This window comes from Lissotriton vulgaris, chromosome 9 (genome assembly GCF_964263255.1).
Source record: "Lissotriton vulgaris chromosome 9, aLisVul1.2, whole genome shotgun sequence".
In the NCBI taxonomy this organism is placed as follows: domain Eukaryota; kingdom Metazoa; phylum Chordata; class Amphibia; order Caudata; family Salamandridae; genus Lissotriton; species Lissotriton vulgaris.
The window spans coordinates 32,233,683-32,249,183 of record NC_141697.1 but is presented as its reverse complement, the minus strand read 5'-3'; the positions used below and the strand labels follow the sequence as shown (position 1 = coordinate 32,249,183).

The 15,501-nt window shown below is 47.1% G+C and overlaps 1 protein-coding gene across 1 annotated transcript in view; it reads left to right on the top strand.

Moving 5' to 3' along the window:
- The window catches only part of SCFD1 (sec1 family domain containing 1), a 709,689-nt gene extending 695,025 nt beyond the window's left edge, over positions 1 to 14,664 (top strand). Inside the window, exons 24-25 of the mRNA XM_086936984.1 lie at positions 6,138 to 6,206; positions 14,355 to 14,664. Of these exons, the coding sequence (XP_086793110.1) occupies positions 6,138 to 6,206; positions 14,355 to 14,378 (93 nt within the window). The 3' untranslated portion in view covers positions 14,379 to 14,664. The remainder of the gene's footprint in view (positions 1 to 6,137; positions 6,207 to 14,354) is intronic.
- The last annotated feature ends 837 nt before the right edge of the window (positions 14,665 to 15,501 follow it).

Here is a 15,501-nt window from a genome sequence, read left to right as displayed (position 1 = left end):
AAGACTGCAAATGCGTCCATTACAAGAATGTCTGGCACAACAGTGGAATCAGGCTCAAGGTCAGCTCACAGACCTGGTGTTGTTAGACAGCCGCATGCATCGCTCTCTGCAATGGTGGAACACCAAAAACTTGACAAGAGGACGGCTGTTCCTCGAGCCTGTTCCACAAATAATGCTCACAACAGACGCATCCCTCACAGGATGGGGAGCCCATCTCTTACACCATACTACTCAAGGTCGATGGAACAACCAACAAAAGCTATTACATATCAACCATCTAGAGCTGCTAGGGTATTCTTAGCACTCAAAACTTTTCAACTTCAGGTACAGAACAAAGCTGTCTTAATCCGGACGGACAATATGACAGCAATGTACTATATACAAAAACAGGGGGGGACACACTCTCTGCAACTGTCCCAGCTCGTACAGAACATTTGGAGATGGGCCATTCCTCAAAACATATATCTGTTAGCGGAACACCTTCCAGGGGTTCACAATCAGATAGCGGATCTGTTAAGTCGGCAGTCACAACAGATTCACGAATGAGAACTACATCCACGAGTTCTTCAACCATTCTTCCAACAGTGGGGGCACCAACACATAGACCTGTTTGCCACTCACGAAAATGCAAAATGCCCAACCTTCGCTGCCAGGTTCCCACGGTCTGAGGGCAATGCAATATGGATGAACTGGTCAGGCAGATTTGCGTACGCTTTTCCGCCTCTCCCCCTCATTCAACTAGTGGTGCGCAAGCTCAAACAACAGTCTCTCAAGCTCATTCTAGTAGCTCCCACATGGGCACGCCAGCTGGGGTTCACCACACTACTAGATCTCTCTCTGGTTCCACATCAAAAGTTACAGCTCACACCCTCGCTGTTAACACAGAACCATGGAGAAATCAGACACCCAGACCCGAACCAACTAAATTTGGCGATTTGGCTCCTGAAGTCTTAGAGTTTGGTTATCTTAACCTACCACCAGACTGCATGAATATCATTAAAGAGGCTAGGAAACCCACTACTCGAGCGTGTTATGTCGCCAAATGGAAAAGATTTGCAATATATTGCAAACATAATCACATTGATCCACTGGATGCTTCCATCCAAAATATCATTTGTTACCTTTTACATCTACAAAGGTCTAATTTGGCATACTCTTCCATACGCCTACATCTTGCAGCAATTGCAGCCTATTTACAAAACAGACAACACCTGTCTCTTTTTAGGGTACCTGCAATCAAAGCATTTATGGAAGGATTAAAGAGAATAATCCCTCCCAGGCTGCCACCTTCCCCAGTATGGAACCTAAATCTTGTCCTTACGAGACTCATGGGACCCCCTTTTGAGCCTCTACATAAATGTGAACTGCAATTTCTAACATGGAAAACTGCTTTCCTTGTTGCCATCACCTCTCTTAGAAGAGTAAGTGAAATACAAGCGTTCACCATACAAGAACCATTTTTTCAAATACATACTAATAAAGTGGTTCTCAGGTCTAACCCTAAGTTTCTCCCAAAGGTTATCTCACTTTTTCACTAAACCAATCTGTAGAGTTACCTGTGTTTTTCCAAAACACAGACTCTGTAGCAGAAAGGGCCTTACACCCATTAGATGTTAAGAGAGCTCTGCTATACTACATAGATAGAACTAAATCCTTTAGAAAGACAAAACAATTGTCTGTATCTTTCTCTCCTCCACACAAAGGCAACCCTATATCTAAAGGTGGGATTGCCAGGTGGATTTATAAGTGTATACAGATATGCTATCAAAAAGCTAAACGCACACTAACAGTTCCTCCTAGAGCACACTCCACTCGCAAGCTAGGAGCCTCTATGGCTTTCTTAGGAAATATACCATCAGAGGACATATGCAAGGCAGCAACATGGTCTACACCACACACCTTCACTAAACACTATTGTGTTGATGTGCAAGCCAAGCAGCAAGCTGCAGTGGGCCAAGCTTTCCTTAGAACACTGTTTCAGACTACTGCAATGGATACAAGCGACCACCGCTAGGGGAGACACTGCTGCACAATCGATGCATAGCGTACGATCTGCAGCTCATATGCCTCGAACGGAAAATGCTACTTACCAGTATGCATCTGTTCTTGGCATGTAGAGCTGCAGATCCATACACGCCCTCCCTCCTCCCCGTAACTTGTATCCGTTCCAGTACTCATCTTATTTAGATGCACACGCATGGACATCCCTTTTTTTTCTCTTCACTTATACTAACTCCATCATTTCCCATCATGGCGAAAAACAATCTAAGGATGGAGCCGATGCCCATGCGCAGTATTGTCCAAGGGAAGAGTCACCTATATCGTGACTGCAAAGACTTCTCCAAGAAGACAACAACCTGCAATCATCCGAGCCCAACACCAGGTGCGGATCTGCAGCTCTACATGCCAAGAACAGATGCATACTGGTAAGTAGCATTTTCCTATCAATGGTTACTAACTTTTTTCATCTGATGGATAAGTCTTCCCGGGGGTTTCCTCCTCTCATGAACAAGTATTACAGCAATACCTCCCTGGGACTTGGGCTTGAATAGTGATGATAACCCAAAGAAGCCATGTAACATTGCTGCAAGCCTGAGCTGTCCAGCAATAGTGTTTGACAAAATGATGCAGTGTTGACCACATGTCATCCTTTCAGATGTCAGGCATTGGAACTCCTCTGGTGTGAGCTGGCCCAGTGGGCACAAATGCCCTGTGGAGGGCCGGTCTTTGCTAAGGCAAACCAAATCTTGAGACATAGAATGGCCTACAAGAAATGGTGTGTTTGGTTACTGCCTTGCCCTTTTAACTGCACCGAAGCCATAAGGGGGTTGATCAGCCACTCTATTTTGTAGACTGATAGAACACTGCACATTTGGGATTGAGTTGATATAGCGGTTTCTCCACATTGGTGGGATAAGGAGAAGGGAAGACGGATAGAAGGTTAATAGACTATCCCATGCGAAAGGCAGATATTGCCTTGTGTAGGAAGCATGGGCAGGTACAAAGCGCTAACTTATCCATGTAGGAACAGGAAAAATGGACAAACTGTGAGGGCATAAAGTTGTCTGACCCTTTGGCCTGAAGCTATTGCCCTAATAGTATTATCTTCAGGGTGAAAAATTGACCTGGTAACTGTGCTTTGGCCTGAATGGAGACGCAATTAAGAAAACACAAGATTAAAATCCCACTGAGAAGCATAGAACATAGTGGGAGGAAATCTTTTAGGAAACACCCCACTAGTGGCAATCTATACAAAGATATCTGGTCAGGGAGACATATGAAGGTGAATAGGACAGCTAAATAGTCCTCAACTGTAGCTATTGCCAGAGACTGCTGTACACGAGCTCCCGCAAATCACTGGATATAAGAATCGTGTCATTTGAAAGGATGTAGGGCCTCTGGCACACGCCATCAAACACATGTGTTCCAGCAACCAGCAGGAATGGGTTTCATAGTGGGTTCATAGCAGCTAAGATGACTTCATCAACTTCACGAGGAAGGCAAAAGGACCCTAGCTGGTCTCTCTCGCTCCACCTGTGCAGCTGCAGGGACATTGTATCGGGGTGAATGACCTGAAAATGTCCCCCGTGGGGTAGACGAAGAGGTGACCAAATGCTGACTGCCGGATTCTCCTTGCCCAATCAGGGGTGATCAGGATCCGCTGCTCTCGATCCTTCTGTACTTTCAATATGCCATGGAGCAGGACGTGTACAGCACACAACTAGGGGTGTGTCTTGTTCCGGGCTTTGCTCAAGAGATACACAAATGGAAACTCGAATAGGGAGCAGACTGCCCCCGTCACTTCAGGGTGTTACTTCCATTTGTTGTCTTCCAGGTAAAGACAACTGAGGACATTCGTTCTCACAGTGAGGAAGCCTGTGAGGTGGGCCGTTACTGGGAAGACCTCCTGTCCACATACGGACTGACTCCCAACACAGGGTCTGCGCCCCACATCACCCTGTTAGTTCTTATAAAGGATCCTAGTGATGTTGCCCCAGAGATGGAACAAAGAAAGGCCTTCAGGACAAGACGTATTGCCTACAGCTCGAGCACGCTTATGTGAAGGCACAACTGTGACCCCGACCAAAGGCCATGCGCAGTTGCCCAGATGTGTTCCCCACCTAGCAAAGAGGCATCCATGACCACATCAGTCTGAGCATGTAAAGGGCTCCATGGACGACCCTTCAGAAGTTTGTCAAAGTCCACCCCCCAGTGTGGATCCTGATGGACTGACTGGTATGAGGAACCAGGCATATGAGGCCTAGCAGATGCAAGTCTTGGAGGAACAGGAGTCGGGCTTGAGTCAGCCACATGGACATCCTCGCCCAAACACCTGCGATCCTCTGAGGAGGAGCAAAGACCTTCCTCAGGGTTGTGTGGAGCACCAGCCCAATAAAGGTCAGCCTGTGTGTGGGAATGAGGTGAGACTTCTGGACACTGATGGGAAGTTTGCATAACGGAGGAGAGTCATCTTCCCCTGGTCATGGACCAGCTTTGGTGATTGCACTTTCACCCGCCAGTCATACAGGGACTCCTCATCTCCGCAGCATCGTTTCCACGACCATCAGCACCTTGGGAAAGATGCATGGAGTTGTCGCCAGTCTGAACGGGAGGACCGCAAACTGGAAGTGTTCAGACACCCACAGTGAACCTTGAGCAGCGTTTTGGGGCGAGGAGAATCAAAAGATGAAAGTAGGCCTCCTGGAGGTCCAGTGATGCACAGTCTGCCATGAATTTTAAGATTCAAACACATGCAAACGTATTATATATTTTTGTTTTTGCTGGTGTTTTCTTGGTTCCTCTTGCATACCTTAAGAGGGTGTGGAAGAAGTACCCGGAACTGATGTCAGCTCAACAGTTGGCGAGTAATACACTAAGATGTAGTCACATCTGTGGGTGGACTCACGACATCTGTTGGCATTGAAAAGCCACTGCTGAGGAAGTTTTCCAGACTGCTCTGGTGCCTGGTAGGATATTCATGAGTTGAGGAATCTGCAGGATTAATCTGTGTCCACCAGCAAATATTGTTACCAGAGGTGAGTAAGCTTTTTCTTTGTGTACATTAGATTCTGCCAAACATGTTTTGAATGTATTATTATGGCAACTTCTGTTTCCATTCAATGTGTCTGGAGAAAGCTAATGGCCGGTCGATTCCAAAGCCTGCTGCAGGCTCTGACTTCACCCCAGGACCCCTGGTGCCTGTCAGCACTTTCCACACACCCCAGGAAAGCCCAGGAACTCTGCCAAAGACATCTGTAGGGAAAATAAAACATGTTCATATTTAATATTCGCTTTTGAGGAATTTGAGAAAAGGAATTGGGGGAAAACGTGCAAATGTGAAGAAACATCCATGCGAATGATGCTTTCTGAGTGGAAATTGCCTTCAATCCATCATCCATTCTAGTCTAGTTGCAGTGATGCTGCGTGTATGGCAATATCTACAGTGTGCGGCATTAGTCACAATTAACCTGATTAATTCAAACAAGGCAGGCTGATGTCACACAATCCATCTACGCCTTTTCCATGCAAGCATTTACAGATAGCAGCATAGAGAGGTCAGTGCAATCCCGATAAGCCAGTGCCTCCAAGCCTGAGGGTGCTGGAGGGTGTGAGCCTTGCATGGGTTTGACTAGGCCTACACAAGCTAGTACCGGCTTGGATGCGAGATTCAGGGTAGGGGGGGTTATTCCCACCATGTCACTCATGTTCTGTGCACTCAGCAGCATGTGGTCACTCTTAGAGGCTGGGAGGTTGGAACACCTCATCTCAACAAGCAGTCCTATAGGAAAGTGGAGAGTTGAAGCACACAACAGATTCCTATAACATTCCCGCTCACCATTCAGTAACCGCAGCAAGCTGCTGCCACTGACTGCAACAAGTGGTGGAATTGGAAGCCAAAAAGGATTGAACCCCAGAAGTACTGCACAATGCTGTGCAGCGGTGCAAAGTATGATATGGGTTGCAAATAAGAGGAAGACGTCCAAGACCGAGAACTATTGTAACAGGCAAGTACGTTCTTGTTTGTTTCAGGAATGTATTCAGTGTGTTGACTGTCATGCTCTTTTATCTCTTCTTCTGGGTTGTGGTGTTTGTCATTCTGCCTTCCTCATACTCTGCGCTTCTTTTGTATTTTACAGACCAAACAGGGGAAGCATGTCTTGTATGGCTGCAGTGAACTGTTTAATGCCCCTCAGTTTCTAAAACAGGTAACTCATTCCACAACTGTTCATGTTTTACTGTGTGACGCGGGATGTGAATTGTGGTGTGCTGGAACAGACTTAGAGCCCAGAGAGGGTCTTGATTACATACTATGAACCACTGGTCAATCCTTGTCTTCAGCACTAAGTTGGGGTGCCTTTCCGATGAGGTTTACGGGCAGAGTTTATCCTGATCTGGTGTGCGATTAGTCAATGCATGAGTCCTCCCTTAGTGTGCAGAGACCAGGGTGCCGTTCCTTCAGTAAACCCGTTCAAGTGAGAGCAAACATAATGAATACCGCAGCTTTATTAAGGTGACGTTTTGAGACCACATCAGATATCCTTTCGTGCCTTCAGGACATAGAGCTAGTGCCATGGTAGTCTCTATCCCTGGTGTCTCAGAAGCCAGGGTGAGAAATCTGTTGCACCTGTGTCATGGTACCCAACCACACCTTCCTTCATGTCCTAAATGTTCATTGGCTTACGTCTGCTGGGAAAGGCCACATTGTTTTGTAATTTAGGGGTGTTTTCATCCATGTGTCCACTGTCTCACCAGGTTGAGGCTTGAAGCTGCAGAGAGCGTTTTCTACATTGAGATTTATTGGTTTGCAAGATTCAGTTCTTTTCATGTTGGATTTGCCAGATGTGTTCCCATTGCCCTTGTAATGTAGGATATGCACAACTCGAGGCAGACCCAAAGTGGTCATAAGTTGTAGGCAGTGGGATTTCCGAGGGTACTTGCAGATATGGTTCTGTGCTGCATTGGCTCGTTTTGCCACAACAAAGATACTACATCATGAGCATGTCACCGCTGCGTCAAACTGACCCTGAAGGAAAGCAACTTGTTTCATTAAACTAAGGATAAACCATTGTAAGGAGCTGCCACCCAAGCTCTGCCTCCGCATTCAGGCTGCAGTCTGGACATTAAACCATTCTCAATAGTTGTTGAGTGCATTAGGATAGCCACAACACTGCTTACCTGAGGTCTACCTCCTTGTCTGAGGTATACCTCTATATCCAAGGTCTGTACCTGAAATGTACCTCCTTATGTGAGATGTACTTTTGTATCTGAGATCTGCCTCTGAGATCTGTCTCTGTATCAAAACTCTGCTGGTGTCTGTATCTGACGTCTGCCACCATAAAGCAGGAGACACAACTTCTAATGTTATCGGATCCCTTGCCCGAGTGTCTTCCCCATTTATTAGGTGCCCGGCCTTAACAGAGTGCTCCTGATGTTAGGTTTTTCCTGTTAAATTTTGTAGAGGAATGCCATAGAAGGAGGCCATGCCCGACCTGTTGACATCCCTGTGGCATTCAGTAGTATAAGCATACCCCAGGAGACCTGGACAGGTTTGCTGTCGCCCTGCCTGCACACAATTCAAATCAAGGCAGGCAACATTCGTAGCACTCTCTCTTTGGGACCGACTCCGATAAGGATTGTGACCCGGGTGATGAGTTTGCTCAGCCCTCTCAGGATGACAACTGGTCTGAGGACCTGCAGGAAGCTAGAGGGCTAGACACCTCTCCATAGACTGACCTTTTCGCTCCTCCTGGACCATCCGCTGAAAAATCTGCCTTCTATGCAATGGTCATGCATAGAGCAATCCACATTGCAGATCCGGATGGACTGATTGGAATGAGGAACCAGCCATACAAGGCCATGAGGCCTAGCAGATCCTTGATCTCCAACTTCCCACTCACAGGTGAAAACGAATGTTCTTATTGAGATCCAGACCTGACTTCCTCTGAACACTCCTGCCTTTCAATGAGGCTCTGACGGACATCCTTTTGGGTACTTGGGCTAAGCTTTGCTCTGGTACACCAGTCAGTAGACAAATTACCAAGCGCCATCGACCTGCTTCTGGTGACCCAGCTTTCCTGTCACAGTACCCTTCACCAGAAAGTTCATGGTGGACGCCCCCACCAGTCATTCCAATCCAAGCACATTTATTACCACTCCCCCTGACAGACAGTCGAAGCATGTGAAAACTTTTGGAAAACACCTCTTTTTATCTGCCAATTTGGCCCTCCCCCTGTTAACGTCTCCTGTTTGTTGGGCCATTTCACTCCATCCCTTTGGAATCCGGTGGCACAAGTCCTCCTTGGTGTGCCAGAAGACCATTGCCCTCTACTGTCACAGGGGATTTAAGATAGGCGCGACACGGCAACATTTACAATTTGTTGTGACTTGTACACCACCAACTTCACTGGGTGGACATAGGCACCAGCTTTGCCATTCACCACCATGCGTGGCTGAACTTGACTGGGGTCTCTGCCGATGGCCACTCCTCCCTGATGGACATGCCCTTTGATGGGACTCTCCTGTTTGGGGACAAAGCGGACTCCGCCCTCAAACATTTCAAAGAGAGTAGGACCACCCCTCGGTCTCTGGACCCTTCCTTCCCTCCTTGCCAACCACCCCAATTTCACTGTTCCTTACATGGCTTTGGCAGAGCCTGTCCAGCCCTCACAGGAATCCCAGCAGTTTTGTTCACCAGCCTTGCGGCCAAGGTCAGCGTGGCACCCTGTGCACCCCCCTCGTTGCAGCCCTGCCTGCAAAAAATCTTTAGTGTACCGTAACAGGGCCACAGGCAGACTACCTGTTCTATCGAGGCTGACCAGTAATCACGTCAGACAGGTGAGCCCTTCAAATTATTTGCAAAGGGTATGATTTACCCTTTTTTTCTTCCCCGCAGCACCTTCCACAGTCTGCCCAATTACTGGCGGTGGACCATCTCTCCATTTTGCAGCAGGAAGTGCAAGCCATTTTGACCAAAGGAGATATTGAGACGGTGAATGCATCAGAAGTAGGATGTGAAGTAGTGTGGCTCACTGGTTAGAGGCGGCAGACCCGAGAGCAGAGGACGGCCCGGGACCAGGGTTCGATTCCCGGCGCGGCAGGTTTCTGGACCAGGGTCAGCGGACTCGATAATTCTCTCGCCTCGGTGCCCACTCTGATCAGCGATCACACTCGGCAACTCTGGGCATTAGCTTGCCTCATCTTCACTAACGGCCCCACCCGACCGCCGGGGATGCCTGGTCTCACCCTGGAGATACCCATTAAGGGACCATCTCTCAGGTAAGCCAGGAAGGGTTTCGCAGCGGTCGAAGCGCCTTGGGACCCTACGGGTAAGTAGTGCGCTATATAAATGCCAATAAATACATTTCTATTCTAGCTACTTTCTAGTGCCCAAAAAGGACTGACCACGTTGTCCTACTTCTAGACAAGGTCCCCTCAACATCTTCCTCTAGAAGGAGAAATTCAAATGCTCACCCTGGCCCAGGTCTTGTCTGCTCTCGACTTAGGAGATTGGATGGTGGCTTTGGACAAGCAGGATGCCTATTCCATATTCCTATCCTGCCTGCCTATCGGCACTACCTGTAGTTTGTGATGGGAGAGGAACATTTTCATATCGCTGTGTTCTCCTTTGGTCTCACCAGCGCCCCTTGAGTGTTCATGAAAGTCATAGCAGTGGTGGCAGCACACCTACAGAGGTCAGCGCTGCCTGTCTTTCCCTTCTTCGATGACTGTCTGTTGAAGTTCACCCCAGGAAGTCGTCAACCAACTGTAGACTACGGCAAACCTCCTGTCATCTTTGGGATTCACTATAAACATGCCAAAGTCACACCAGACTTCTCCTCATATGATACCCTTCATCACAGCCATTCTGGAAACTTTTCTGTTTCATGCCTTTTTTCTCCAGAAAGAGATTCCGGGACATTCAGGCAACGGTTCTGAACTTCCAGTCTCTGTACTGCATTTCAGTACGGTCGACTTTGAAGCCGCTGAGACTGATGGCCTCCTGCATCCTGCTGGTCAAGCACACCAGGTAGCATATGCAGGCTCTGCAGTGGGCTCTGAAGTTCCATCAAGGGAACCTCTCCGACCTGGTCCATATTTCAGAGGGACTGCAAAGGATCAGCAGTGGTGGACAGCAATTGGGTCAGCGGTACAACCCTCTCCTTCCCCACCCAGAGCTGACCGTGGTAGCCAATGCATTGCTACTGGGCTGGGGTAACCACTTGGATAAGGTGGCGATCAGAGGCCTCCGATCGCTGGCTACATCCCAGCTCCGTATCAACCTTCTGGGGCCTTCCGTCCATCAAGGAGAGGCTGGTACAGATGCTAAGGACAACACCACTGTTTAGTTTAGTTTAATAGTTTATAAAGCGCTCACCTCACCCTGGGGCATCGCAGCGCTATCCAGAAAAGACAACCTACCTAAAGGGGATGATACGAAAATACTCCAAGTTTAAAATAAATAAGCTTTTAACTGTTTCCTAAAACCGTTGTTGCTAGTTGTTGTACGTAGTCCCAGCGGAAGTTGGTTCCAGTACTTTGGTGCCAGGTACGAGAAGGCTTTGCCTCCCGTCCTGACCAGTCGGATGCGAGGGGTCTGTAGCAAATGCTGAGTTGTGGATCTCAGGTGCCTACTTGGAATATATTTCCGTATTTTATTCCGTAGGTACACTGGGCCCGTCTCGTTGAATGCCTTAAAAGTCGGGCAACAGATCTTAAAGAATGACCTTTGTTTTACTGTCAGCCAGTAAGGTTTCCTCAAAAGCGCGCTGAAGGGGAACCCGCCGGTTGGTTAAGGATCATTCTAGCGGCGGTATTCTGCACCACCTGTAGCTAGGCCAGAAGCGTCTCCCCGACTTCCGCAAGTAGGGCATTCCCATAGTCCAATCGTGAGGTGACCATTTCTTGAACTAGGGTTCTCCGATGGTGGAGCGGAATGTAAGGTAATATTTTCCTCACAAGTCGGAGGGCGTAATAACATGAGCTTGTTATTGCCGAGACTTGGGCTTTCATGTTTAGGGCTTGAACCAGCTTTAGTCCCAGACTTTTCACTGTCCCTTTAGGTAATGGAGCAGTCCCTAGCTCTTGTGGCCACCAGTCATCTGACCAGACATCTGTTGCTTTACCTAGTAACATCAGTTCTATCTTATCCGGGTTCAACTGGAGATAGTTTGCAGTCATCCAGTTCGCGATGGTAAGCATCCCCTTGGCAAAGCGAGTTTTATCTAGAGTGGGGTTCGATCCAATGTTAAAGATCAGCTGTGTATCGTCTGCATAAGAGACGATTCCAAAGCCTAATTGCTCCACAATCCTGGCCAGTGGGGCCATGTACAGATTAAAAGTGTCGGGCTTAAACAGGAGCCCTGCGGAACCCCTCTGCTCAGATGCCTTTTTTTATGAATAGGGACCCAGCACCACCGTTTGGAATCTCTCTGACAGGAAGTTGTTAAGCCACTTGAGTGCCATTCCGTTGATCTCTGCCTCTATGAATCTCTCCGCCAGCCTAGAGTGCGAGATGGTATCAAAGTCTGCAGAGAGATATAATAGAACTAAGATTGCTGAACCTCCTGCATCGACAGTAAGTCTTAGCGAATCCGTTACCTCCAGGATCGCCATCTCGGTACTGAACCCTGGTCTAAAACCTGATTGCGAAGGGTCCAAGAGATAGGAGCTTAGTTACAGATTGATGATCCCTTCCAATATTTTGCTAAGAAGTTGCAAGAGGGAGATCAGTCTATAGTTTCCAAGTCTGGCTGGGTACGCCGAGGGTTTTTTAAGATCGGCGCACAAAGGCCTCCTTCCATTTTGGAGGGATCGCACCAGTGAGGATTGACAGATTAAAGATGTCTGTAATTGGTTGAACACAACTGGTTGCCAGCAGCGTCATTATCATAGGGGGACAGATATCAGTCGGCTGCCATGTGCTACTGCAGCAAACAGGGCAGGGTGGGGTCACAGGACCCGTGCCAGGAGGAATTGCAACTCTGCAGCTGGCTGGACTGCCAACAGGAATCTTGGCAGGAACCACTTGGCAGGCTGGTTGCATGCCAGGGTGGCTAAGCTGTGCCATTGGCACCTAGCAGATCACAAGTGACATTTAAAGCCGAAGATAGCTCGTGGTTTCTTCTGTGAATAGGGAGAATCTGGCTCAATCTATTTTGGAGTTCACAAGGCGTGTCTCACTTAGAGACGCGTTCTACCTCACCTATAACTCAGGACTCCTGTTTGCCTTGCCCCTGATACTACTCCTGCCAGAGTACTCAAGAAGATCAGGACTGACTGGGCCCAAGTCATTATAGTGACTTGGGATTGGTCACAGAGAGTATGGTATCCAGAAATTTAGGCTTGAGCATATGTCCTCCAATCACGCTGCCCCTCCCAGAGACTCCGCTGTCGCAGCAGCAGGGTCGGGTTCTCTACCCTGGCCTTCCCACTCTGTTTTTTCTGGGTGTGAGGGGGATTTTAAAAAAGAAGTTCTGTGTTATCTGTGCCTATCTGTGCCTGGCTGTGAGGTAGATCCTAATATCTGGAAGTCATTGTCTTCCAGCTCTGTGCTAAGTCTGACAAGCAGCTGAGCTTTGATTGTGCCTGGCAACGTGGCAGATCATAGACACATCTGTGTGTGGTTTGTGTCTGGCTGTGGGATAGATCCTAAAAGCAACAGAGCACTGTTTGTGGTTGTGTAAAGGATCCTAGAAGCAGTTGTTTTTCAGTTTGTTTCTGACTGTGTAGGAAACTCTACAAAAAACTGAGCATTACTTGTAATTTTATAAAATATCCCAGAAGATTGTTTTTGTTTTTTCTGGGGGTGTTGTAGATCCTTCAAGACACTGGACATTGCTTGTGGTTGTATCTAGGCCTGGGCGGTAAATTTCGTTCCGCTCGCGGAATTTGCAATATTTTGACATTTTCGCGTTCTGCAGAGAGTGCAGAAATGTTAAAACTTTCGCAATCTGCTGCGAAACAGAAGTTTTTTCTTGTTTGTGCTTTAAAAATGCATCCTAGCGCTCGCGGTAGCGACTTACCGGGTCCCTGCGTTCACCGCCGAGTTTTTCTATCCGCGCGCATGCGCCACTAGATGTTGGATTGTTGGTAGCCGGTCGCTCAATCGCGAACACGTCATTCGACCCGGAAGAGGAAATAAGCATTGCGAGCAAGATGGCATGCCCATTAGCGACCGCATGGGCAAGTTAAATTTCCCCGCGAGTATGCAAAAACACATCGCGAACGGGCTGGAAAAGGAATCTCCGCATCTTCACGAAAGTTCCGCATGCTTGCGGAGATTTTGCGCAATTTCGCGATAGTTTGCTAAAGTCAATTTCGCAAATTCCGCCCACCCCTATTTGTATCAGAGGTCCGAGAAGCAGCTGTTTGTCTGTGTCTGGCTGTGTGGTGGATCTCCCAAGAAACTGAGCATTGTTTGTGGTTGTGTAAAAGCGACTGAGCTTCGCTGGTGCCTGGCAGTCTTGTAGACCCTAGATTTAATAGAGTATTGTTTTCGTCTGGCTGTCTGGTAGATTCTAGAATTAGTCGAGTGCTTGTGACTTACATAAAAGATCTTGGAAGTGGCTGAGCATTACTTGCTCTCTTGCTGGGCGCTTGAGCTTAGAGACACTAGACGTTTTGCGTCTGATTGTGGGTGACCAAATGTTTTGTAATGTTGCTGTACAATAGCTCTTAATAGATGTGAATAAATTGTATTTGAAAGTGTAGGTAGTTTTTGTGGGACATAAGAAATGTAACATATCCTGGAAGTGTTTGAGGACTTCTATTTGATTGAGTAAAGTGAGTTGTTACAGCAGTGTTGATCCAACACTTAAGCATTCCGAGGTTGATAAATTGAGTACCATTAAATTGTTTAATAGTTATTTGCAGAACCTTAAATGCTGTATGAAAACAGGTTATTATTCACCAATGAGCATAGTTTTTAAGCGGTCTGGGAGAGGCCCCCTTTCCTTTGCCTCAGAATTCGAATGACAAATACTCCATAGTCCCGGGCAGCTGGTCTTGTCGCTAGATGGGTGTCAAGTGGGTTTCCCGTTGATATTTGAGTATTTGTAGAGCCCAACCGTCTCTTACTTAAAATTCTAGAAAAGTGATTGTTGAGGGCAAACTTGAAATAACTGCTATTCTCAAGATTAAGTGGTCCCATACATTATTCAAAGAGATATCTGAAACTTAATCGGCCAAATGTGTCTTTGCGATTATACATTTATCAAAATGTTGTTTCCTCAGAACCTTTTAGTTATCAACAATATAATTACTATTATTTTGTAGTTACTTTGTAATACAGTGTGAGAATGACTTGTACGCTACGATAAATAGCCTAACCTCTCTCTTTTTCTAACCTTGTATAGCTTTCTCAACTGGGACAGAAATAGAACCACAGATGTTCACTGTCAGAATTTCCTGGGCCATGGAAGTTTCTTCAGGATCGTGGAGAGACCAGACTGGGAAGGATGGGAAACCACACTCTTCCCTGACCATGTGTTGAACTGCATGGTGGGAGCCGACTCAACCCGCTGCTGCTCAGGAGCCCTCCGAATGCTTGCAGCCGACGCGCATCTCTTAAGCTGGACATTAATGGAACACTGTACTCTATGTATAGAACCATGCATCGCAGATGGAATAACATTAATTTCTAAAATAAATATTCAAAACCCCTTCCTTCAGTATGAGCACACTTTCATTACTTTGGGTGACAAAAACCACAGCATTGTCCCTTGACACTTCCACCGGTGGATGAAGATGTCTGAAAGGAAGCTGGAGACGCTGGATTTGACAAAAAGGGCCTGGTCTCTCTCTCTCATGTGTCACCATCACCTAGGACCATGCTTTTGTTTTCAAAACATTTGCTTTTATGTTGATAAAATGCATTCTCATTACCAAATGTACCCACTACTCAACCTATCCCAACCAGCCATCCCCACCCTTGTTCCAACAGCATCCCCTAGGAGAACCGCATAGGTCTGAGTCCAGGCTTAGGCGGAGCGGTGTGTTCAAACTCTTCATACTGCTCCCATTCCCCATTGTAGGGGACGTTCTTCATTAAAGACCCTAATCTAAGAGTCCAGTAGTCTTGTCCTCTTCGAATGAGTCTAGTTGTACCAACAACTCTACTGTTTCTTGAGATGTATTATGGAAAAGGATACTATGTCAAGAAGAAATGCAGTTCCTAGTTGGCTAAGGTGCAAGAGAGCGTTACTGTATTGCATCCACATGGACAGATTGACTTTACAGTCTCTCCAGTGGTGGGCCATCCCGTCCAACCTGTTTAAGGGAGCCGTGCATTACCCCTTGGCCACAGATCACCTTGGGGATGGATTTCTCTTTCAGCAATTGCAACTCTATATTAGTCTGTTGGAATTGGAGGCTAAAAGTCTAGTTCTGAAAGTATTCCTTCCTCACATCTAGTGGAACAGCTACCAGTCCTTCCGGACAAAACTTGCACCTAGCACTATTTGAATGAATAAGGAGGAATAGCTCTCTTCTCGTTAGAAATCA